The sequence below is a fragment of the Apodemus sylvaticus genome, chromosome 10 (genome assembly GCF_947179515.1).
Source record: "Apodemus sylvaticus chromosome 10, mApoSyl1.1, whole genome shotgun sequence".
Taxonomy (NCBI): Eukaryota; Metazoa; Chordata; class Mammalia; order Rodentia; family Muridae; genus Apodemus; species Apodemus sylvaticus.
In genome coordinates, this window is record NC_067481.1 from 20,944,173 (window position 1) to 20,967,667 (window position 23,495).

Genomic DNA, 23,495 nt, shown 5'->3' on the forward strand with positions numbered 1-23,495 from the left:
CTTTATGCCTGAATGCCTCGGTCTGTACTTCCTAAGCACAAGGACATCCTGTGACATGACTTCAGGATAGCAATCAAATCCTGGACATTTCCTTTGCATACAAGTCTATTGTCTTAAATGTGGTTATTAAAACATCACCAGTTGTCCCAATAACGTCCTTCAGGGACATTTCCCCTGGTGTGGGATCCATCCTGGAACCATCCACTTATATATCGAGCTCCCATTTTACAGATGAGCAAATTGAGGCTCAGAGAGATTAAGAGACTTAACCCAAGGTCAGTCACACGCCCCGGAAATCAGTGACCTTGAACCCCAGACTTTGGATCCGGGGGCTGCTTTTTCTTTATATCAGCACGTTCCCGAGTTGGCCATCCAGGGTAGGAGCCTGGGCAGCCAGGCACCCAGCCCTACCTCCATGCCCAGCTAACTGAAGAAGGTCTTTATTGGGGGAACCCCAGAGCCAAAGCAACCTTACCCTTTCGCCTACTCCCACCCCCCCCCCACCAGCTGGTCTTCGGAGAAGCTTCCGGCTGGGCTGCAGAGAGAGGCTGGGTGGCTCGCAGGAAGCAAAGGTCCCTGCAGGAGCTGAGTCTCAAGCACTGCTGACCTACGAGGAAGTGGCCAGGTACCAACACCGGCCTGGGGAGCGGCCCCGCCTGGTGGTTCTCATTGGTAGGTGACATCCTGAGTTTCTAGGTTGTCTGGCTTCCTCTGGAGTTCAGGTTGACTGAGTCAACCTGCCCTTTGTTCCAGGGTCCCTGGGAGCCCACCTCCACGAGCTGAAGCAGAGGGTGGTGGCTGAGGACCCCCAACACTTTGGTGTTGCTGTTCCACGTAAGAGGGCTTTGGAGGGTGTGTGTGTGTGTGTGTGTGTGTGTGTGTGTGTGTGTGTGTGTGTGTACTTGCGTGTATGTTCATGCCCGTGCCCCCATGAGTGTTTTCCAGACTGGAGTCTTCATGCTCATCGTGACCTTTTTGGTACTTTGGGCAAGAGAGTCCAGCAGACATTGTCTGCTATATGCATATGGTGGGACCTAGGGATGATGGGGAGAGACTCATTCTCAGTGTCCCTCTAAGACCCTCTGAGATGGCTAGATCTCCACCTGCCTGGTGTCTGGCTGGGGAGGGAGATGAGTCCAGAGCATGCTGAGGCCAAGAGGAGCATGCTGGGCACAGAAGCCACAGAGCTGGTGACAGGAGGTATTGTCAAGCACTGCTGAGATGGGCAGCATTGCTGCAGCTGGATACTAGCTTGTCTAGGTGGCTCAGCCCACTCCTTGGGGTTCTCATCCCAAGACAGTGGGGTACCGAGAGGCAGTAGATGTGGGTCCTGGTTCTGGAGGAGAGAATGAGAGCCAGGCACTAAGCTCGTATGTGTTCAAACTTGGCTGCCCCTACTTGTACCCCAGAGAAGAGGTACACTCACCATCCCATACTGGGGAGGAAGACCTCAAGGCTCAGAGAAGGTAAGTAACTAGCCTAGCATCACACAGTGGGAAAGGGGGGGAGCTAGGCCTGAAGCCCAGGCAGTTGACCCCAGGTCACCCCTTAATGGAGGGCAACATGACTGCTCACCTCCCACGCACCCCCAACACTGTCCTGTCCCACGGCGACTTCATTCTCTGGCCCTTAGTGATACAGTGTGTTTGTCTGGTGGCTGGCCACAGAGTGGGAATGGTTGTGGGGCAGAAATGATCTTTTCCAGAAAGTTCTGAGGAAGGGCAGCTACAAAGCCTTTCTTGGACCACATTGCTCTTCCTGGTTCCCCAGGTCAGCGGCCCATGGCCATCAGAATCATCTTCTAGAGCCTAGTCTGAGGGGACTTGGGGGAGGTAGTGAGACTGTGGAGGCCGCTCTGGAAGCTCAGCCCTGAGGACCTTTGGAGGTGCCAGCCTTCGGGTCTCAGTAGATGAAGCAGGATGCCAGCAATTGCTCACACACACATGCACACGCGCGCGCGCGCACACACACACACACACACACATGCACACACATGCATGCATGCACACACACGCATGCATGCATGCACACACACACACACACGCACACACACGCGCACGCACACATGCACACACACACACACATGCACGCATGCACACTTCTGTCTCTGAAAGAGCAGCCTATACTCAGGATTCGGGCCTGCCTATTTTCAGAGACCCACAGCAAGGAGATGCAAGGGGAGGCTTCCCAGAGGCGGTGACTTTTATGTTGAGGTGTAAATAGAAGTCTTGTAGGTGGAGAAGAAAGGGAGCGTCTGCTATACACAGGGAGCAACATGTGTCAAGGGTTGAAGGTGTGACCCACGGTCGGCCGTGCTAAGGGCTGGGTACCTTAGTGTGGACCGTGAACCAGGAGCTAAAGCTGCAGTAGAGGCTGGACAGATCAGGACGCTCTTGTGGGCGGGGCAGCGGTGGCTGCACGCCTTTAATCCCAGCACTTGGGAGGTAGAGGCAGGCGGATTTCTGAGTCAGAGGGCCAACTTGGTCTACAGAGTGAGTTCTAAGACAGCCGGGGCTACACAGAGAAACCCTGTCTCCAAAAACAAACAAACAAAACAAAACAAAACAAAAACCCCAGAATGCTCTTGTGGGCTCATGATGATGTTTAGCATCAAATAGTTGGAGAAATAAAAGACTGAAGCCAATGATATTAAAGGGCTCTTAGCTACTCTTTGGGGGATTGGCGTGATGCCACATGGAAACAGGGTATCTTAGGGGCGGCCCCACAGCTGGACAGTTCTTCAAAGTTCCTGTGCTGTTTTGGGAAAAGCTACATGTTGCTCTCACGTGTCCTCCCATTCTGTGCACACCTGATTGGCCCAGGCGTGGATCAGGGTTCCGTTGCAGACATCAGCAGGGATGCTGCATTAGAAGCATGTCCAAGGGCTGGTGCTGCTGAAACCCGCCTGCACAGTACAGGGGGCGGGGGGCTGGGGCCCCGCCCTGCCCCATGACTTCCCTTCTCAGTGTGAGAATGGATAGCCCAAGCCTGGGAGGTGGCTCAGCTGGGAGAGCAATTGTTGAGAAAGCACAAGCACCTGAGTCAGGTTCCCAGCGTTCTCATAAAAAGTGAGCAGTTTAGATGACCTTTGCTCTAGTGCTGGGGAGGTGAGGACAGGCTGGTGCTACCCGCACTCATAGGCCAGCAGAATCGGTGAATTCCAGGCTGAGTGAGAGACCCTGGAAGGCATTTGAGGTTGACCTCTGCCCTCCACGTATGCAAGCATGTAGGCATGGACGTGCCTCTGCATTCGCATGTGTGCACACACACAAACACACACAAGGCATAGCTTAAAGCAGTATCTAGTGTATTTGTGCCCTTTTACTCTCAGATGAGAAAACCCAAGCTAAAAGCGGGAACTAGAGACCTTTCAATGGTGATTTCAAAGCCCCAGCACCAAGAAGACAGACCAGCAGACCAGCAAGAGGCCAGTGTGTGACACAACCATGAGACTGACCCTGGCTCTGAATGCCTGGGGTTTTGGGTACTGTGTCTGGGCCTTGGGTTCCCCCGATTCCAAATAGTATTCTTCAGGGTCTAGGGCTATGGCTCAGTTTGTAGCAAACTTGCCTAGCATGCCTGAAGCCCTGGGTTCAGTCCCCTACATCAACCTAGCGTGATGGGGCGCATCTGAAACACCGGCACTTGGGAGGTCAAGGCAGGAGAAGCAGAAGTTGGAGGTTATCCTCAGCTACGTAGGGAATTCAAGGCCAGACTGAACCATTTGAGATCTTGTCTTTAAGAGGGGTGGAAGGGGCTTCTTTTGCTGGTATCAGAGTTGTACGGTTTGGGGCCACCCGATGAATGGAAGTTCTGATTCGTGCACAGATGCTCCGGGGCGAGGGCTCAGACTCGCTTCTGGCCCAACAATCTTTCTTTCTTTAAAAGACACCACCAGGCCCCGGAAGAGCCACGAGAGAGAAGGGGTAGAATATCACTTTGTCTCCAAGCAAGCATTTGAGGCCGACATACATCACAACAAGTGGGTTGCTTCATGAGCCAGTGGGCCCTCTGAAAACCGAGTATCTCTGTGACTGTCCAATATTATATCAATATTGTACCAATACTTGGCCCCATGGGTCACGGGTGAGCTTCTGGGAAGGACAGGGGAAGGAGGAAGCGGGAGAGAGGTCCTATTGGGTGGGATGCCCCCTGTTCTGATTTTTGTGACGTTGGGTCTTCTCAGAAACTGAAGTTTTCCCTCTTTGGTGGTGTTTTAGGTTCCTGGAGCACGGTGAATATAAGGAGGAGCTCTATGGGACCAGCCTGGAGGCTATCCAGGCTGTTCTGGCCAAAAACAAAGTTTGTTTGGTGGATGTAGAACCAGAAGTGAGTTCCTGGATCATCTGGGCATGGGAATTTATGGAGCCTGGGGTGTGGGGGTGGGGTACCCATTCTACAGAAATGAGCTCAGTCTAAGGACAGTTCAGTTCAGGGCACAGATGCTAAGCTTGCTTGATCCTCTCCTTGAGAACTGGATGAAATCTTTATTCCCCCAAACATGCCCTGCTAATCTCGTGTTAATTTGAGAGAGCCCAGGGACCCTTTGAGATCCAGGACAGTAACCCCTGCATGAGGCACATCATACAATAGACTGGCAATCCAGGCATGATGGCATATATAGTCCCAGAACTGGGGGTGGGTAGAGGCAAGCCGATTGTGACTTTGAGGTCAGTCTAGGCTACAGAGTCTGAAAAAGGGTGGGGGTAGGTATGGGGGTGGCTTAGTGGTTCAGAGTGCTTGCTGGTCTCCAGAGGACCCAAGTTCAGTTCCTAGAACCCATGTCAAGTGGCTCACAACAACCTGCAACTCCAGTTCATGGGGATTTGACGCCCTCTTCTGGACGCTATAGACACTGCACTCAAATATGCACATATCCACAAGCAAGCACACCATAGGTGTAATTTTTTAAGTCTCTGTGCTATCTGGCCAGTGGGAACAGGATAGAAAATGATTAGTGTGTATACCCAGGCAAGGCTCCTACTGCTCTCCTTCCTCGCCAGCCTTCTGCCTCTACAACTGGAACAAGTCTATGCAGTGAGGGGAAGGCTGGAGGGAGGCCACAGACCAGCATCTTGATATCACTTTGCAGGGAAGAGTTGGGAAGAATTGATCTGCTCAGAGCTTGAAAGCTAGTCCCCGTTCCCCACAGATGGGATGGCATTCTGCTGGCCCCTCAGGGGTCTGGTCACCTTCTTAACCTTGTCTTTTAGAAAGATTCCCATGCTTTGAACTCAACATCAGGATTTTTTTTTCCCCTACTGCAGGAGCAGAGCTTTGATACTGGGGCATAAACTGTGAGCTTTCTTTTACCTGAATTGGCTTGAAACATTTTTCCAAAAGCACATTTTGCCTAGAAGCGAACATCTTGCTGATTTGGACTTCCTGAGAGTTGGTAGTTGAAAGTCACAGTCTTGGGGCTGGAGATGACCCAGCAGCTAAGACACACTGCCCTCGCAGAAGGCCAGAACTCAGTTCCCAGCTTCCACACTGGGTCACTCACAGCTGCCTTTAATTCCAACTCCAGGGGATCCATTACCCTGCTTTGGTCTTTTCAGGTGCCTGTAATTATGTGCAAGTTCAAGTATGTATCGTCACCCACACCCCCCCACACACACACATACACACACACTAGTATAAATGGCTTTTTTTCTAAAGCACTTGCTGCTTTTACAGAGAACCTAGGTTCACTTGCCAGCGTTACATGGTGACTCACAAACCGCCTGTAACTCCAGTTCTACGGGATCCAACGCCATCTCAGGCCTCCAAGGACACAAGGCTTGCACAGGCAAAACATTCATCCACATAAAAATAAAATCTTTTAAAGAAGTCAGAAATCTAAATTTCAAAGATTTAAAAAAAATTCTTGTTTTATGAGTGCTTTGCCTGCCTGTATGTTTGTATGATGTTGGTACAGTGCCTGTGGAGGCCCGAAGACGGCCTTGGAGCCCCTGGAACTGGACTTATAGGCAGTCATGAGCCAGCATGTAGGTGCTGGGAAATTGAAACTGGGTTCTCCAGAAGAGCAGCCACTGACTGCTCTTAAATGCTGCATTATCTCTCCTGTCCTTCTAAGAGATTGATTGATTGATTGATTGATTGATTTTTTTGAGACAGGGTTTCTCTATGTAGCCCTGGCTGTCTTGGAACTTGCTTTGTAGACCAAATTGGCCTTGAACTCAGAGATCTGGCTCTGTCTCCCAAGTGCCGAGATTAAAGGCATGCACCACCTCACCCATACCCTCAAAGATTTTTTTTTAAAGGTGATTTTATTTTATTGATTTTGTGTGTGTGTGTGTGTGTGTGTGTGTGTGTGTATGCATTTAGTGCATAGACCTTCGATACCAGTTTTTCTTTACACTGTGCACACTCTGTTATCAGTGTGATTTGCATGTGGGAAAGAAAAAAAAAAAACAGTGTTTCACGTGAATCCTGAGGGTCATTGCTTCATTTACTTTGCAAACCTTCGCTTCTTTGACTATCAGAAGGCAGCCTGTGGACCAGACCAGTCGCACGCAGTGTAGGCAGACTGATGCACGCTGGGCTTCCCAGCCCTTGGCCCAGTTGTGGGCAGACACACAGAGTTGCCTGAGGAGGAGCCTGGCTGAGTTGGAGAGTCCCAGCTAGGAGAGACTGAGACGAAGCTCTTCACTTTTACTTTCTCCTCAAGTAGCTGCCTGGTCCAGAGGAGTTCAGGGTTTGAGTAAAGGATGAGAGAATTAATTCTGTTAGTTTTGCCCAGTTGCCTCAGGACAGATGCGACCAGGACTGATGTCACTGAGGACGGGAGCTTTCAGAATATGTGTGTTGTGACAAAATGTTGCAAAATGCACATAATTTTCTGGAACCTTCTATAGGCACTAAGACACCTGAGGACGCCCGAGTTTAAGCCCTACGTTATATTTGTGAAACCTGCAATCCAGGAGAGAAGGAAGACGCCACCGGTGTCCCCGGACTCTGAGGACACAGCAGCTTCGCTTGTAAGTTCAAAGTTGATTGTTTCTCCTTTGAAGGAGCTGCTCTTAACTGACTATGGGTGCTTCAAGGAAGAGCGGCAGAGGCCATAGCTTCCGCATGAGGCACCAGGCCATCTTTCCCTTCCTTTTACAAGACTAAGAAAAGATGGTCACAGCTAGGCAGTGGTGGTGCACGCCTTTAATCCAAGCACTTGGGAGGCAGAGGCAGGTGGATTTCTGAGTTCGAGGCCAGCCTGGTCTACAGAGTGAATTCCAGGACAGCCAGAGCTACACAGAGAAACCCTGTCTCGAAAAACCAAAAAAAAAAAAAAAAAAAAAAGACAGTCATCCAGCCATCTTTTCCAGGGGGTGGGATCATGCCTTTGTTCCGGGTAGGGTGGGACTCAGTACCCACTACAACCTCATGTTAGTATCCTGTCTAAAAGGGAATTGAAGGTTGCCAGAGGCCCCCTCTGAGTGGAACAGAACACACCGACTATTGAATTTCTGAGTCAACCCCAAGTGTTGTAGACACGTGTATATATGAGTATGTATGTGCAGACTGTGTGTGCAGGTTATGTTTGCACCCACACATGTTTGTGAGTGTGGTCGTCAGGGGTCAGTTTTGGGTGTCTTTCACCAGGAGCGTGCATGCAAGGGCACACGCATTAGTACACGTGTGCTTGCGTGCGTGCATAGGCCAGGGGTTGATGTCAGGCGTTTTCCTCTATCAATTCTTGGACTTATTTGTGAGGCAGGGTCTCTCACTGAAACCCTGGCTTGCCATTCTGGCTAGACTAGCTGACCAGCAAGCCCCTGGGATTCACCTGTCTCTGCCCTACACTACTCTGCCTCCAGGTTGAAGCTGTAAATGCACACCCGCCTAGCTTAAATGTGGCTGCTGGGTGATCTGACCTTGGGTCCTCAGGAACTGGCATGGCAGACACTTTAATCTAATGAACCATCTGTTCAGACCCTCTTTGTGGTGTTAAGAACTGATCCCAAGGCCTTACCACTAATCAATACATCTCACCCCACCCCCTTTTTTTCTTCATAGTCCAGGCTGGATTTACTTTGTAGCCCAGGCTATCCTGCAACTCTTGTTCCTCTTGCCTTAGCCTCCCAAGTGCTGGGATTGCTGGTATGCATCACCACATCCAGCTTCATATCTCTTTGGAAATGTTTCAAGCCAGGAATATAATGCTGTCATAGGCACACAGATATAACCAGACAGATACCCTGAAACCATGACTCTTGGCTCATAGATCTTTGGTGGTTATGTGTTTTTTTTTTTTTTTTTTTTTTGGTTTTTTTTGTTTGTTTGTTTGTTTTGAGACAGGGTTTCTCTGTGTAGCCCTGGCTGTCCTGGAACTCACTCTATAGACCAGGCTGGCCTCGAACTCAGAAATCCGCCTGCCTCTGCCTCCCAAGTGCTGGGATTAAAGGCGTGCGCCACCACCGCCCGGCTTCAGTGGCTGTTTTGTGAGTTAATCATTGCGTGTACTAATGATTGGTTTCCTTCCGTGTGGTATGTCGCGACTGCACTGTACTCTTGTGTTCACAGTTAAGGTTATCCATGGGACGCAGGTGTCCACTTGGCACATTAAATAATAGCGGGCTGTGACAGGGGTGCATCCCCCAGACCACCTACAGTCTCTCTCCTTGCAGGATGAACAGCAGCAAGAGATGGCCGCCTCTGCGGCCTTCATTGATCAACACTATGGGCACCTGATAGACACCGTGCTGGTGAGGGAAGACCTGCAGAGTGTCTGCAGCCAGCTCAGAGCTGTCACAGAGACGCTAAGCAAGGACACTTACTGGGTACCCATCAGCTGGGTAAGGTAACTTCACCCCATAGCAGCCAATCTGGAGGGACCTTGGAGACCAGAGAGCCCAGCCTCCCTCATGTACCGTCAAGGAATCTCAGTGCAGAGAGGAACAGGATTTCCCACAAACCATTGCGGCCGAGCATCCGTGGGAAGGATGCCTTGCTTGAGGTTGGATTTCTGTCTGCTGTCTGCACCTCAGCACTTCACGAGTGGAGCTCGAAGGGGCAGTCCACAGAATAGCGTGTCATTTATTAAAGTCTCGTGGGCAAGTTGGCCTTGATTCTTTGTACCAAAGCTACGTAGCCACTGTCTTTTGGGGGTGGTGGCAGTGAATTTGTATAGTGATTTACCGTGATGTTCAGCTTTATAAATAGGATATTTCACTGGTCCAGCCTTTTTGGAATTTGTTTTACACAAGAGGATCTTCCATGCAACTGAAGACCCTCTTCTGGCTTGTGGCACTGAAACCTTTGGGTTGTTTTTGGTTTTTTGTTTTGTTTGTTTGTTTCTTTTTTTTTTTAATGGGGGTGGTGCTTGCCTGGTGGTGGAGAAATTAGTTCCCTGCCTTTTCGCTTGCTGTGCAGACATTTTTTTTTCCTGCAAGACAGAGGCACACTTGACGTCCACACGGCTCACTGGACCAGTCTGTAACGCAGCAGTGCCTTCGGGGAATCTTGAGGAATGTCAGGCTGCCTCCCCCACCCCATCCCCCACTCCGGAACATGCGTCCTTGATGTGACTGATGTGTCCTTTGCTTGCAGCTGTCTCTATTTTCAGATTGGGGCTCCTGTTGTGCTGGATTGTAGGGACTCAGATGACTCCCCTCTGTGAAAGCTCTGTCTAAGCCACAATAAATCAGTCCTGTCAAAAGTGTGGGTTGTTGCGTTGTCTCTGACCAGAAGCAGTTTGCCCAGGGATTGTGACAGGTCATAGCTATTCGGAGAATTTTGCCTCTGATGTGTCACCAGTGTATGTAATTTTATTTTTTCCCAGTGCTGGTTGTGATGTGGAGTTGGTTTTGTATGTTATCTTCATAAATACACCAAGCTGATGATGTAGCAATCTTATTCCCATTTTACAATGGGGGCGGGGGGAATGAGACCCAGAAACTTTAAAGCATGCGTCCAAGTCCATAAACAGCTGAAAAATAGCTCGAGGCTGTGAGGTCCGTCTGTGGGTAAAAGTGCCTGACGTGCGAGCCTGAGGACATGAGTTCGAATCCCTGGAACCTACGTAAAAGCCTCATTTTTAGTATGTTCATAATCCCAGTACTTCAGTCAGGAGATGGAAAGGCAGGAGAGTCCCTAGAAACTTTCCAACTGCCTAGTCTACACTTACATATGTGTACACATGTGTGGTGCATTTACATACCTGCACATGCATAATGGTGCCTGTGTATATTTGAGCCTCACATGAGATCTTTCTCACATGAGTAATCCCTAACCACTACGCTACACTGCCTCATGCTTTTGTGGTTCTGTAATAGGGTTCTTCCTAATGAAACAACTGACTTGTGAGGAAGTACATTCACAGCTAAATTTAATAGTGTGCAGTGTGCTTACTACTTCTGGGACCAAAAGGATGCACTTTATACATGTGCAGGATACCTTATCCCTGAAACAGGCCAGGCCGACCATCTATAAAATTCAAGCTAGGTTTCTTGCTTAAGAACTCTTATAATTCTTTGGCTCGGCATCACCCACCTAACCCAACCAGGGTCTCATTTGTTAGGACTTTCCTGCAAAAGGGTGTTTCCTTATTGGATATTTTTTTTTATTTATCAAGTGATACTATTTTCCAGGAAATTCAGGTGCAGGAGGCAGCTGCCTCGTGAAGGGTGAATGGAAAACCAGGAGCTCGAATCCACTCCCAGGTAGATGACAGTTAGGAGGAAGAGCTCATTCTTAGCCCTCTCACGGCATGGCGGTGGAGACCTTACCCAATTGCAGGAAATCTGATGTGGGTGATTTGTCCTCTTGTGTTGGGTACCAGTGACCATTTTTAAAAAATGCATGTGACACTAAAGAGTCATTTTCTGCTTACTCCATACTTTTTTGGCCGGTTACCAGATGAGGAGGTAGTTACTGGGTGTGGACTATAGGTATGAAAAATGAGCTAAATTTATTTACAATTGAAGTACCTTCTCTTCTTCTCCCAGGACAAGGGATGTTCACAGCTGTTAGGAGATCTGTGGGAGTGGAGAGGATGCCCCTCCCCCCGGGGGGGCAGGTGTTATCTGGAAGGCTGTTTTTGCTGTTTATACAAAGCAGAGAACGTTGTTACACAATGTATCTGTTTGCAAATATATACTGATGGAGTGGTGTAAATGCATAATTAAGTCCACTAGACGGTATGTGTTCTGAGCCCCCCAGCAGTGAGCTTGGCAAAAGTTCATCATGCTAGACCTGCAACATCCACAGCTCTACACCTCTCAACAACACCGTTTTATTCCTTAGGCTTTTAAACGAAGTTAAGTCCTTGGTCTGTGTCTACACCGAGAGAGTGAGCTCTAGAGGACGTTTCAAGGTCAAGAATGTTAACTGGATCGCGTACGTGCTGCCACTGCCCGTCCTGCTCCTGTGCGCCCACGGAGTACCGAACTCTTCTGCCTTTGCCTCTTTTCAACATACTTCTCAGTACTGGTGTGTGCTGCCCTTGATCTAATGATCTCTAACCTTCCCTGCTGCCCAGCCCTCCCCTTGCAGAAGAGAGATCAGAAGTTATAACCACCTGCCAATCAGAGCTCAGATGGGTTGGATCTCAGCCTACAGTGCTTTGCTATTGTACGTCCCCAGTGCTTTACAGCACGTGGGCAGGTAAACTGTGCATGTAATCAAGCATTACACTGGCTGTGTGTGCCACCAGACAGGCTCAGGGTGCATGTACTCAAGCATTGCACCTGCTATCTATGCCTCCTGTCACAGGATCGGGCATCCAAGCAATGAGAGATTTTTGGTTTGCTTTTTTTTTTTTTTTTAGGATTATTTTTTTACAGTTGAGTAGTGTGGTCTTGTGGAACTCCTAACAGTGGGAGCAGGGGCTGTCTCTGACTCTTTGGCAGGTTTTAGGGACCCATTTCCTCATATTGGGTTGCCCTATCAACCTTAATATGAGAGGAGGGGCCTAGTCTTAATGAAACTTGATATACCATAATTTGGTTGATATCTATGGGAGGCCTACCCTTTTCTGAATAGAAATGAAGGCAGAGTGGAGGGGGGTGGACAGAGGGAAACAGGGGAGGCAGGGCCTGGGAGGATAGGAGGGAGGGGAAACCACAGTTGGGATTTAAAATAACAACGACAACAATAATAATAGATTATTTCTATTTTGTGTATGGGTGCTTTGTTTGCACATGTGTTCCAGCACCCACAGGGTGCTGGGAATCAAATCTGGGTCTCTGGAAGAACAGTCTGTGCTCTAACTTCTGAGTAATTCCCTCCAGCTCCTGCTTTGAGACGGATCTCACTATATAACCTAGGCTGGCCTCACCCAAACTGGCCTTGAATTCATGATCCTCCTGCCTCTGCATCCCAAATACTGAGATTATAGGCAAATAGCTCTCGATATATTTAATAGTCTCAAACTTCAGCATACGTATAAAGTCCGTTTTAAGATCAGACAGTTAAAATCCAATCAAGTGCGTCTGTGTGGTAGACTGACCCATTTCTTACTCCCATTTCTGGGTCCTTTGAATCTATCCTCTAACCATTGCTGCCTTCAGGGTTAGGCTGGTGGTTTTAGAACAAGGTGGTAGGAGTCGTTTTTCAGTTTTTCTTCCTCCTCTAAATACAATTAAACACTTTGCATAAAGGGAGTCTGAGAGCTGTGGAAGCTAACTAGGAACAGACCGGGGGGCTCTGGCAATATGGTGGGGTCCCCTGCACTTCCGTCTCCCACAGAGCCTGGAGCCTGGGCTTAGGAGAGGCCTCACACACAGAACCAACAAAGAGCGACAAATGTCTGCTTCCTCAGGTAAAGAAGAAGAACCCTGTTAGAGTTTCCGAGTTCACCTCACACAGGAACGAGGAGTTGTTCCAATTCATTCGCAGCAGTGACAACAGTCCTGTTCTTTGCTGCCTTCTGCCCAGTGACTCAGGGACCCAAGCCAAGCAGTGTCTGCTTGCTCCTCAGCAGAAGGCTGCCTAGTCACACTAAGGCAGTTCACAGAAGCCCTTCCCAACCCATCGGAAGACATCGTCGGGGACTGAGCAAGAGCTCAGGGAAGGACACAAACAACATCATCACAAAGCTGTACGTGTCCCCAAACTGTCCACAGACATACAGATACACAGATGACAACACACTAAATATAATTTTTCTTTGAGTTATGGAAGTAAAACAAACAAACAACAAACAAAAAACCAAAACAAAGCAAAACTTAAAGCGTGGATGAGCTCAAAAGTAGCATGGAAAGGGTTAGAGGTCATACCAGGACTGGGGATACGGCTCAGGTGGTAGAGTGTTTGCCCAGCATGCCTGAAATCTGGTTTGATCTCTTCCATCATGGGATAAACTGGGCACAGTGGCTCAACATGTAACCCCAGAACTTGTAAGGTGGAAACAGGAGGATTAGGAAATCAACTATATAGCGAATCCAAGGTCAGCCTGGGTTGCATGGGATCCTGAAAGGAAGAAGACACGGAGAGGAAAGGAGGGGGAAGAATGCTAACGTTTAGAGTATGAGTCCTGGCGGGAGAGAACAAAGCTTAAGACCCTAATATTGAGAGAAATAATGCCCCGCTCCCCCCCCTTGCTACCACCACCCCAACCTGGAGAAAGACAGCCTATGGTTCAAGAAATGGATTAGATTTGAAATATAATAGGAAAACCTTACACACATCCTTTTTAATCTCTTAGAAACTGAAGAATAAGGAGGAAGATACCAACCTTAAAAACAGCAAAAAATAGCCAGGAAGGAAAGTAATTCAAGTTCTATTTTTGCCTTGGGAAGAGGTGGCAAACGCGTCAACCGCCGAGGACAAAGGACTATTAATGTCGAAGCTGCCTTCTGTGAGACTATCTTAGGAATGAGGGGGATGGACGTGTTTTCAGAGGAGGGAAATGAAACTATGGAAACCCACCCCAGGGGCAGCTCTAAACAAGGACGTGAACTGGAGTGGGACTTCTCCGAGAGATGAGAGACCAGTACAGAAGGAGTCAGAACCAACTCTCACCTCTTGGGCTTCCTTACCTGCACCAGGTGGGCCAAACAAAGGTAACCATGCCATCATATGCCCTGCTTGATATTTGTGGAGGAACCACTTCTGTATTTTACGAGGAGGGAGGAGGAGCTAAGGAGATGGATCAGTGGCTAAAGCACTTGCCATGCAAACTCAGAGACCTGAGTTCGAATTCCCAGAGCCAAAATAAAGCTGGTATGGTAGCTTGTGTCTGTAATTCCAGCCCACTGGTGGACAGAGACAGGAGAATTCCCAGACTCTCGTGGGTGGGGTAGTCTGGTGCACACGAGAGCTAGCAACATAGAGACCATGTCTCAAACAAGGTAGAAAGTGAAGCTGACACCAGGGGTTGTCCTCTGACCTATACACACACATCGTTTAAAAAGTAGTGAGGCGGGGCTGGAGAGATGGCTCAGCGGTTAAGAGCCCTGATTGCTCTTCCGAAGGTCCTGAGTTCAAATCCCAGCAACCACATGGTGGCTCACAACCATCTGTAATGAGATCTGACGCCCTCTTCTGGTGTGTCTGAAGACAGCTACAGTGTACTCACATATAACAATAAATAAATCTTTTAAAAAAAATTTCCCTAAAAACATTTTTAAAAAAAGTAGTGAGGCTAAAAGATGTTGGCAGAAGATGGATTTTTAAACAGTAGTGGCTATGATAATGTCAAATAAGGCAGATTTCAGAGCAAGACAATTACTAGAGACAAATAGGGGACATTATAATAGAGGATGAATCAATATACCAACAAGGTATTGTGAGCTTAAAGGAGTGTGCACCCAAGAACTGAGCTTCAACGTCTGAGACAATGAGGCAAAACTTAACAGTGCTATAGGCACTTGAGAGCACTGATGCTCTTTCGGAGTGATGGCGCTCATGTTCCAGCGCCCACCCAGGGTGCCTCACAACAACTTGTAAATCCAGATCTGGGGAGATATGACACTCTTCTGATCTCTGTGGGCACCTGCACACATGTACACACACACACACACACACACACACACACACATGCACGCACACAGGCCTGCACATGTACATGCATGTGAGTAAAACCTTTAAATTGATAAAGGTGAATGGAAAAATCGACAAATCCACAATCACTGGGCAATTTGACACCCCACTTTAAGTGATTGATAGTACTAAATTCAATACTCTTGCCTTGATAACCGTATCCTGGATCAGAAGGCGACCTTAAGAAGCTTAAAAGAATTGAAGTCATAGGATATGTGCTCTGGGTGTGGTTACTAAAGATCAGGTAACAGCAAAACAAAAGGAAAACTTCCAGACGTTTGAAAGTGTGCCTGATATAACTCCGGCAGGCCATGGAGGTCTCTGTGGGGGATGGGCCTCTTAAATGTTGAAGATAAACAGGCACTCAGTTGAGGAGAAAGAATCATCGGCTTGTCTGGCCTGAGGGAAGAAGCATGAATGTTAATGGGAGAGAGGCCTGGGGATATAGTGAAGTTGGTAGAGCGCTTGCCGGGCAGGCATGAAGTCCCGTACAGTGTAAGTCCAGCTTGGTGCCTCATACCTGTGATCCCAGCGCTAGGGAGCTGAAGGAAGAGGGTCATGAGTGTAAGGTTGCTCTCAGCTAGTTAGCAAGTTCAAGGCCGCATGTAACTAGGAGCTGAGATGACTCAATAAAGTGCTTACGGCACAAGCTGAGGACCCAAGTTCGGGTGGCTAAGCACCCACATAAAAGCCAGGTTTGGGAGGGGACGCCGGGACAGGCAGATCTCTGGAGCTCACTGGTCCAGCAGCCCAGCTCTATCAGCGAGCTCTGGGCTCAGCGAGGGGCCCTGTCTCAAAAGCAAGTGCTTGAAAAAGATGCTGAGTGTCAGACTGCAGCCTCCACATGTGCATGCACACACAAGTGCACACATACAAGTACACACACACATACATACACACACATGCATGCATATCCTCTCAGGAATACACAGGTGCATGCAAGAATAAAAATAAAAGGCTCATCATGGTCCTTCCATTTGCTTGCCCTGTTTTTTTTTTCGTGCCAAGCTTTATTGTAACACCCTAAGGCAGAGAACGCAACCATTATTCCACAGCGTCTTAAGATCCTGAGCAGCCAAGAGATCTTAGGGTCTTCTCGGTGTCTTTTCCACGGTGAGTAACCTTGTGTTTAGAGGAAGGGAGGAGGAGGAGGAGGAAGGGAGGGAAGATATCAACAGTAGCACTGTTCTTTGGAGAGTCTGGGTATCCATCTATCCTTCCCTCCTTGAAGACACAGCACCACGTTACTAATCTTACTAATAAGTAAGGATGCTCAAATGGCCATGCCTTTTACTGAAAACTTAGCTGTAAAGCCTAGGCCTCTTGTTTATGTTTTTTAATTTAAAACACTCTAAAGGCTATTATTACAGGGTGGGGCGTGTGCAACACAGTACAAATGTGGAAGTCAGAGTGGGTTTTCTCCTGCCACCTTTACACGGGCTCTGGAGACTGAACTCAGACCACCAGGCTCCCACCTTTACCTGCTGAATCATTTGGACCTCCCCTGTTAATGTCTTACTGGCAAAGATCACTTCCCCTTCGACTCCCACAAAGCCTCAAAGCTGGTGACCAGAATTTCCAGAAGAAAGAAAGAAAGAAAGCCGCCCTCTGCTCCCGAATGGCTCTTCACTCCTCCCCCCACCCCCTACCCCCGTGCTAGGTCCTTCTTGGCCATAAATGGAATTGCAAGGGCTTTGCTAGTAACTGGGATAGCAATGTGCTGTAATAAAAAAGGACATACCTATTCTTCTTGGAAGAGAAGATATCTTGTTGTGTTTCTGATATATCGCCTTGAATTCTTGAAAGAAAAAAAAATTCAGAAAGGCATGTCAGCGTGGCACACTGGTCTGTGAGCTGGAATTCTAAATCCCTAGAATGGCTTAGAAAATGTTGGGAGAGAGACCTTTGAAACACTGCTCGTGTCTCCTCAGAGCTCTACTGCCTTGCTTGTGTGCTGAGGCAGGGTCTCAATACTAAGTAGTCCTGCTGTCCTCAAACAAGTCATGCTCCTGTCTCAGCCTCTGCACCAATTCTCTCTTTTTTACATTTGAAGAATTGTTCCTAAATGGGGCCCATCAACCACATACAGAATCATGCTGCTCTCCCTCAGATTTGGGTTTTCTGAAACTAAACTCGGTAGCTTTATCACCAAGATGCCTTTGGCCATCCCAGAGTTTGCATCTGTGAGCTATGCTTGCCGTGTGGGCTTTTTTCTCTGAGTGACTGTGGCATTTCACATGTTCTTGTTGCTTAAGGGTGAGCCTCTATCCTGAGCACAGACTAACTTCAGGAAGACCCGGGACTAGGACAAGGGTGTCCACGTGCCTGCCAGTCCATCTCCGACGCCCTGCGGTCATAGTGGGGTTTGCGATCACTCAACCTCCTCAGGATGCCCTGGTTTTCCATGGTGATTCTTACTAGGTCGCGATTCCTCGATTCTCTGTTTAAGCTGAAAAACACAAAACCAGGGCAGGGAGAGGTTCATGGTCAAGAGGAACATGTCTCCTGGATGGGATGAAAGTTCGAGGCAGTGCATTCTGGGAAATACACGAAGCATGTGCAAGCTTTAATCCGAAGCCCTCAGCCCACTGCCTGCTAGAAGCCTACTTTCTTGATATGGTTAGAGCTTAAGTCTTAGTGTTGATCTCAGACTACACTCCAACTCAAAATGACTCCATATTACAGAAGACAGTTTTCATCCTGTGCCTTGCTCTGAGACTCCACCTCACAAGCAGCTTTTGACTCTATTTTGAGGATAGAGGACAAGGCTGTACCTGGGTGGATCTGTGTATGCACAGTACCATCTGTCCAGGGCCACGCACATGTCACGGACTATTTATTCTGTAGAGTAGAAAGGCTCCTGTCCTATACATTTGTAAAGGGCAATTGGAATTGTCAGGGCACATGATCACATTAAAGCTATATGAGAGGACTGGAGAGATAGCTTAGAGATTAAGAGCACTGACTGCTCTTCCAGAGATCCTGAGTTCAAATCCCAGCAGTGACATGGTGGCTCATAGCCATCTATAGTGTAATCTGGTGTCCTCTTCTGGCCTGCAGGCATACATACAGGCAGAACACTGTATACATAATTAAATAAATCTTTTTTGAAAAATGAGAAAAACTAGGCTCAAGAGTTGGGCAGTGGCCGCACACACCTTTAATCCCAGCCCTTTGGAGGTATAGAAAGGCAGGCAAATGTCTGAGTTTGAGGTCAGCCTGGTCTACAGAGTGAACTCCTGGACAACCAGGGCTACATTGTCACTAAACAGCCCAAAACCAAAAACAAAATACACACAAAAACCAAACCAAACAACAAGAGGCCAGTCTGAGGAAAGAACGTCTCTCTCTCTCTCTCTCTCTCTCTCTCTCTCTCTCTCTCTCTCTCTCTCTCTCTCTCTCGTGGACCCCATAAAGAAGTGGACATCTTGTGTTAGAAAGCTGATGGTCCCAATTATCTATCATCTGATCAGATATGTGGATCAAGGGACAGACAAAGCTCCTGATTGTCCCAGGGACTTCAGGACACCTCAGGCCCCCTCTGTTTTTGTTGATTTTTGAATTACCATCTGCCTTGTCCTTTTCACCAATCCAGACCTGAAATCTCCCAGGCCCTCCCTTTGTTCATCTAGACCAGGCTAGACCCTTTTGCCTCTGAAGCTGAACTCTATTGTATATAGCTCAGGCTAACCCTGCTACCTGATTCTCAGCCCATAGCCCCAGCACCCTCTCCAGCAAGGCCTTCACCTGGGTTCTCTTATGAAGACAGGGACTCTTGTCTGTCATTTCCCCGGCTTTGTGAATGGCTTTCTTCTTTAAACTCCTGTAATCCTACTGTAACCTACACATATACATGCACAGAGGGACATACTTCCTGTGTGGTGTATCATGTGGAATCTAAGAGTTAATATAGTCACTGAGGTAAGAATAAAAGAATTCCTGTTTATCTCAGCCAGGGTGAACCCAAACAAAAAAACAAACAATAAGAACCCAGAGTGTAAGCATTTGGCAAATTGCCGACGAAAGCTGAGGACTGCGAATTTGGCGTCATCCGGCAAGTCCCAACATTGTGGAGAGGCACAAACATGTCCATCTATGCTTATGACAAAGCACTCTTGACTTCAGTGTGTTATAAACATTCCCCCAAGGGCTATAATGTGAATTAGGATCGGAACCTCGGTTTGCAGAAGCAGGGATGGTTCCCAGTGAATACGGTGCCCCTTCTGCCCTGAGGTTCCAGTGCAAAAAGGGCTGTCTCCGCAGAAAGAAAGCAGCCAAGGCCACACAGCAAGGCCAAGCCCAGATCCGCCAATCCATCCCTCCATCGCTGGACCCTCCAGCCCCCAGAGCTGAGGAACTGGTGCTTACTGCTTCGCTTGCACCTGAACTAATCCTACTTGTGGGCATTTTGCCAAGGTGTGCAAGCGCATGCTTGGGACAAGCCCTGAACGGAGCTGGGGAGTCTCTTAAAGGACAGGAAAAGTGGGGATTTAACACCGAGAAAGGTTCCTGCTTGGGAAGCTGTCAATCTTCATAGCACGGTCTCTTGCTTCTCTCCAAGGTATACTCATCCTTTGAGTATACCTCTCTCAATCAAACCCAAAGGGAAGGTTGAGTTCTCTGAGAATGAAGTGCAGAGATGAGGGGGGAGGGGAGGGGAAGATGGGGAGAGGGGGAGAGAGAGGGAGAACACTACCTTCTTGAAAGATACTCGTTCCAGCAGTCCACCTTGGCAGGGCCTCGATGGGCATTCGCAATTTTCTGACACAATTGTTTATTTTCGTATTCAATTTTGTCGATTCTCTTTTGTTCACCCTGGCAAGAAATCCCGCAGCAGTGACCTCACTCCTGTGCTGCCTCCACATAGTGACATGCAATACCTTCCTCTGGGACTTTGAGGGAAAGGGGCCACTGTTGAGAGGCCTGGTGGAGCCCCGGCAGAGCTTAAGGAAACAGAGTGACTATGGGGAGGAATGTTAATGAATCTTTAGGTTGGTGGGTATTCAGAAGGCTCTGGGGAACCGGGTCTCTTAAGAACAAAGATAAAAGCTAGGCAGTGGTGATGCACACCTTTAATCCCAGCACTTGAGAGGCAGAGGCAGGTGGATTTCTGGCCCCCCTGGCCTACGTGAGACCCTCTCTCAAGATCCATAAAGACAAACTTCCTTTCAATCCTTTATCTTTCCTCCACCCACTTCCTAACATTCCTGGAAGAGTCTATTTATTGGGCACTGAACTCATATTTTCTAACATTGGCACTAAAGAGTTTTAAAGTGAGTTCCAGGACAGCCAGGGCTCTACAGACAAACACAAACAAACAAAAGATAAATCAATAAAATACAGCCACAGGTGGCAAAAAATACCTGGATTTTGCTCAATTTTAAAATGTAATGTGTGTGCGCCATTGGAGGTTTGGTATCGACGGCAGGCTTCACTGGAGGACAAAAAGCATTGTTACACAGTAGGACACAGTAGGATCCGAGCAGCTTTAGAAACCCAGCAGGCCACCCGACCCTAACCACTGAACATCCTGCTCTTGAATTTTGACAGAGATCCAGTCTAGCAACTTGAATTAGGTTTAATTTTCCCTCCTGACATCTCTGGAGAACTTGAACAGAGAAGACAGGGTAGTGAGGGCCAATAATCTATAAAGGTGGACGGGTCAGTAGAATGGCTGCCCAGCACACCAGAGACCATGGGCTTGGTCCCCAGCACTGCCTAAAGCAAATGCTGATGTGCAGGCCTGTAATTCAGCACTCCAAAGGTGGTAGCCAGAGGACTGGGAGTTCAAGGTCATCCTTGACCCTCACAGCCAGTTCCTGCCCCCCCCCCCCCCGGGCTATGTGAGCCCCTCTCTCAAAATCCGTAAAGACAAACTTCATTTCAATGCGATGAAATAACGTCTTTCCCTCACCCACTTCCTAACATTCCTAGAAGAGTCTATTGGGCACTGAGCTCCTATTTTTTAACTTTGGTGCTAAAGAGTTTTAAAAATCGAATTCTTTCTAGCACATGAATGCTCAGGTAGAAGACAAAAGCTTTGCTGCTAACCACAGTGTCCCACATCACCCCAAAGCTAGGGCTAGTGGTTTCCTGTCACTACCCTCTTTGATGGAGCCTTCTAGAACTCCAAATGGTTGTGGCCAGTGCCAGCTGCCCGCTTACCTATCTGTACTCTATTTTTGTGCAATATGTAGTGGCCAAAGTCCAGTTTCTTCCTGAAGGTTGTGCTTTGCCTATGATTAGAGACGATTACAGGGTAGGCCAGATAATCCAGGGAATTGTTCATCTTCTCCTCCTAGTCTAACTTCAAAAATGAGACACCTTGACTTCTCTGTGAGGCACTTAGCTCTCTCCATGACAAAGTGTCATAGTTACCCAGTTATGACATCAGGGACAAGTCTCAGAGGAGGAAGAGCATGCCTAGCTCTGTCTGGGCACCTTCTAAAAGTTTTCATTTTAAGTTGAGGTGAAATTTATATATGGTGATGGGGTGCGGAACAATCCGGTATTTATATGCCCTGTGTTATGATCCGATCAAGGTAAGTGGTGCTTCTCTTCTCCCCTAAAGCATTTACAGTTCTGTGCTAAGTCAGGTCCATGTCAGGAGGAAGGAAGGGGGCTTTGAAGCTCCCCCACGTGCCTGGAAAGTAGCTGTTTCCAAGGCTGGAGGAGAAAGGAAAGGCGTGATGTGGAAGTCCCTGCCTAGTACAGGCAGAGGCTCGAGAAGGGGGACATCCAGCCCTCATTCTGCCTTTTGAGCTATGTGCTAAGAAGTCACAGTTCCCCGAGAGGTTCCCCTGAAGATCTGAGACCGTAAGCTTTTCTCTGGGAGTGAAGCACTCAAAAGCTGAGTTACTGTAACCCAGAGCGGTGCCACACGCTCGTTATATCAGCACTTGGGAAATGAAATTGGAGGATGGAGTTCGAAGTTAGCCTTGGTTTTATAGAACATTCAAAGCCAGCCTGGGCTACATGAGACCTGACTTCAAAAAATAAAAAAAGTATGAAATAAAACAAACAAAACCACAGAGAAAACAAATCTTAATAGGAGACACACTGTGCGGGCAGTGGTGGCGCACGCCTGTAATCCCAGCACTTGGGAGGCAGAGGCAGGTGGATTTCTGAGTTGGAGGCCAGCTTGGTCTACAGAGTGAGTTCCAGGACAGCCAGGGCTACACAGAGAAACCCTGTCTCAAAAAAAAAAAAATCCAAAAAACAAACAAACAAACAAAAAATATTTAAAGAGACACACTGGAGTCTTGCAACTCCAGAGAATGTATTTGCTCCCTTGCAGTTAGGAATCGGGCCATTTTCCCTGACAACCCCTAGACAGACCCTTAAAGTGAGATGCTGTGCCCTCTCAGTGGTAGCTCGGGAGAGATTCAGCTACTGACACCATGTGGCTCACAGTGGGATGGCAGCTGTAAAGGAGCGGGTGGAGGAGGATTTACCCCACACTAGCCCAGAGCCCACTGCGCAGGCGCAGTGAGAGCTCAACAGCGCCAAGTGCTTCTGGAACCCGCACGCCTGTTTATTCCGTGCCGGGTACCTTTGGTGCATGCAAGGCCCCTTACCAAGCCAGGGACTTCCTCAGCCGCTTGAATGTCTGGAATCTTTCCAGCAATTCTTAGGAGTTCGATGCTGCATATTCTTTACTGCAATGCTCGGGACCGAAGTGTTTGGGATTTTACAATATTTAATACATATAGTGAGCTATTTAGGGAATGGATCCAAGCCTAAACATGAAATCCATTAACGCTTCACATATAAATATATGCTGAATATAATTTTGTACAGTAATTTTTAGTGCACCTGTGTTTTGACTCTCATCCGTCACTGGTCAGGTGTGAGAATTTTTCCACTTACATTTGTATTTACACTCAAAAGTTACAGATTTGTAAACACTTCGGATCTCCAAAAGCATAGCTGCTCAAACTGTTATCGTGATGTATAACCGTTTCCTTCCTTTTTAAGATTAAGTAATCTCCCGGGGCCAGATGACAAACCTGGTGACCTATACCTTCATCCTTTAAAAAGTTCAGATTCACATCAAACATTAAAAGTGTCCCAGGGTAGGGATCTTTCCTGTGACCTTGGGTAAGGATTCATCTCCTGAGGTGGGCAGGTTGTTCAGCTGTCGTGGACTGGGAAGATGTGCTCTGACGTGTGTGTTTGGGGTGACGGAATGCATGCCCACGCTGCTGGTGTGCATCGAGGGTTCACAGCAAACCCTGGGGGGTACCCATTATCCTGAAAGAGCTCCGCCGAGTGTACCCAGGCGTCCCACTTTGAGTTCAGTAAATGAGGTGTATGCGCTCCACTGCCTCAGCCAGGGTAAGTGAGTACGGGTGACACGGGAGTGAGGACAATTCGGTCAGGGACGCGCCCCGGGGTCCTGCGGCGCGTGGGCCAGTCGCGCGTGTCCTCTGCGCTGCGTAGCACGCCCGCAGCTTCCCGCACCCAGTGGGCCCGCCTCCGGGGCGGGACGGGGCGGCTCCCGGTTGGGCAGCCCC

General features: G+C 48.3%; 2 protein-coding genes across 2 annotated transcripts in view; one reads left to right on the top strand and one right to left on the bottom strand.

The window, feature by feature from the left end:
• Nucleotides 1-9,636, top strand: part of Mpp3 (MAGUK p55 scaffold protein 3) — a 28,314-nt gene extending 18,678 nt beyond the window's left edge. The window contains exons 14-19 of the mRNA XM_052197036.1: nt 508-672; nt 754-834; nt 3,889-3,982; nt 4,221-4,329; nt 6,858-6,980; nt 8,625-9,636. Of these exons, the coding sequence (XP_052052996.1) occupies nt 508-672; nt 754-834; nt 3,889-3,982; nt 4,221-4,329; nt 6,858-6,980; nt 8,625-8,801 (749 nt within the window). The 3' untranslated portion in view covers nt 8,802-9,636. The remainder of the gene's footprint in view (nt 1-507; nt 673-753; nt 835-3,888; nt 3,983-4,220; nt 4,330-6,857; nt 6,981-8,624) is intronic.
• Nucleotides 9,637-16,720: 7,084 nt separating this feature from the next.
• Nucleotides 16,721-21,268, bottom strand: Cfap97d1 (CFAP97 domain containing 1). Its single transcript, XM_052197789.1, has 5 exons — nt 21,145-21,268; nt 20,343-20,413; nt 19,676-19,794; nt 17,305-17,428; nt 16,721-16,777 (listed from the first exon to the last, which is right to left on the bottom strand). Exons 1-5 carry the CDS (start codon nt 21,266-21,268, stop codon nt 16,721-16,723), a joined length of 495 nt encoding a protein of 164 aa, XP_052053749.1.
• Nucleotides 21,269-23,495: the final 2,227 nt, after the last annotated feature.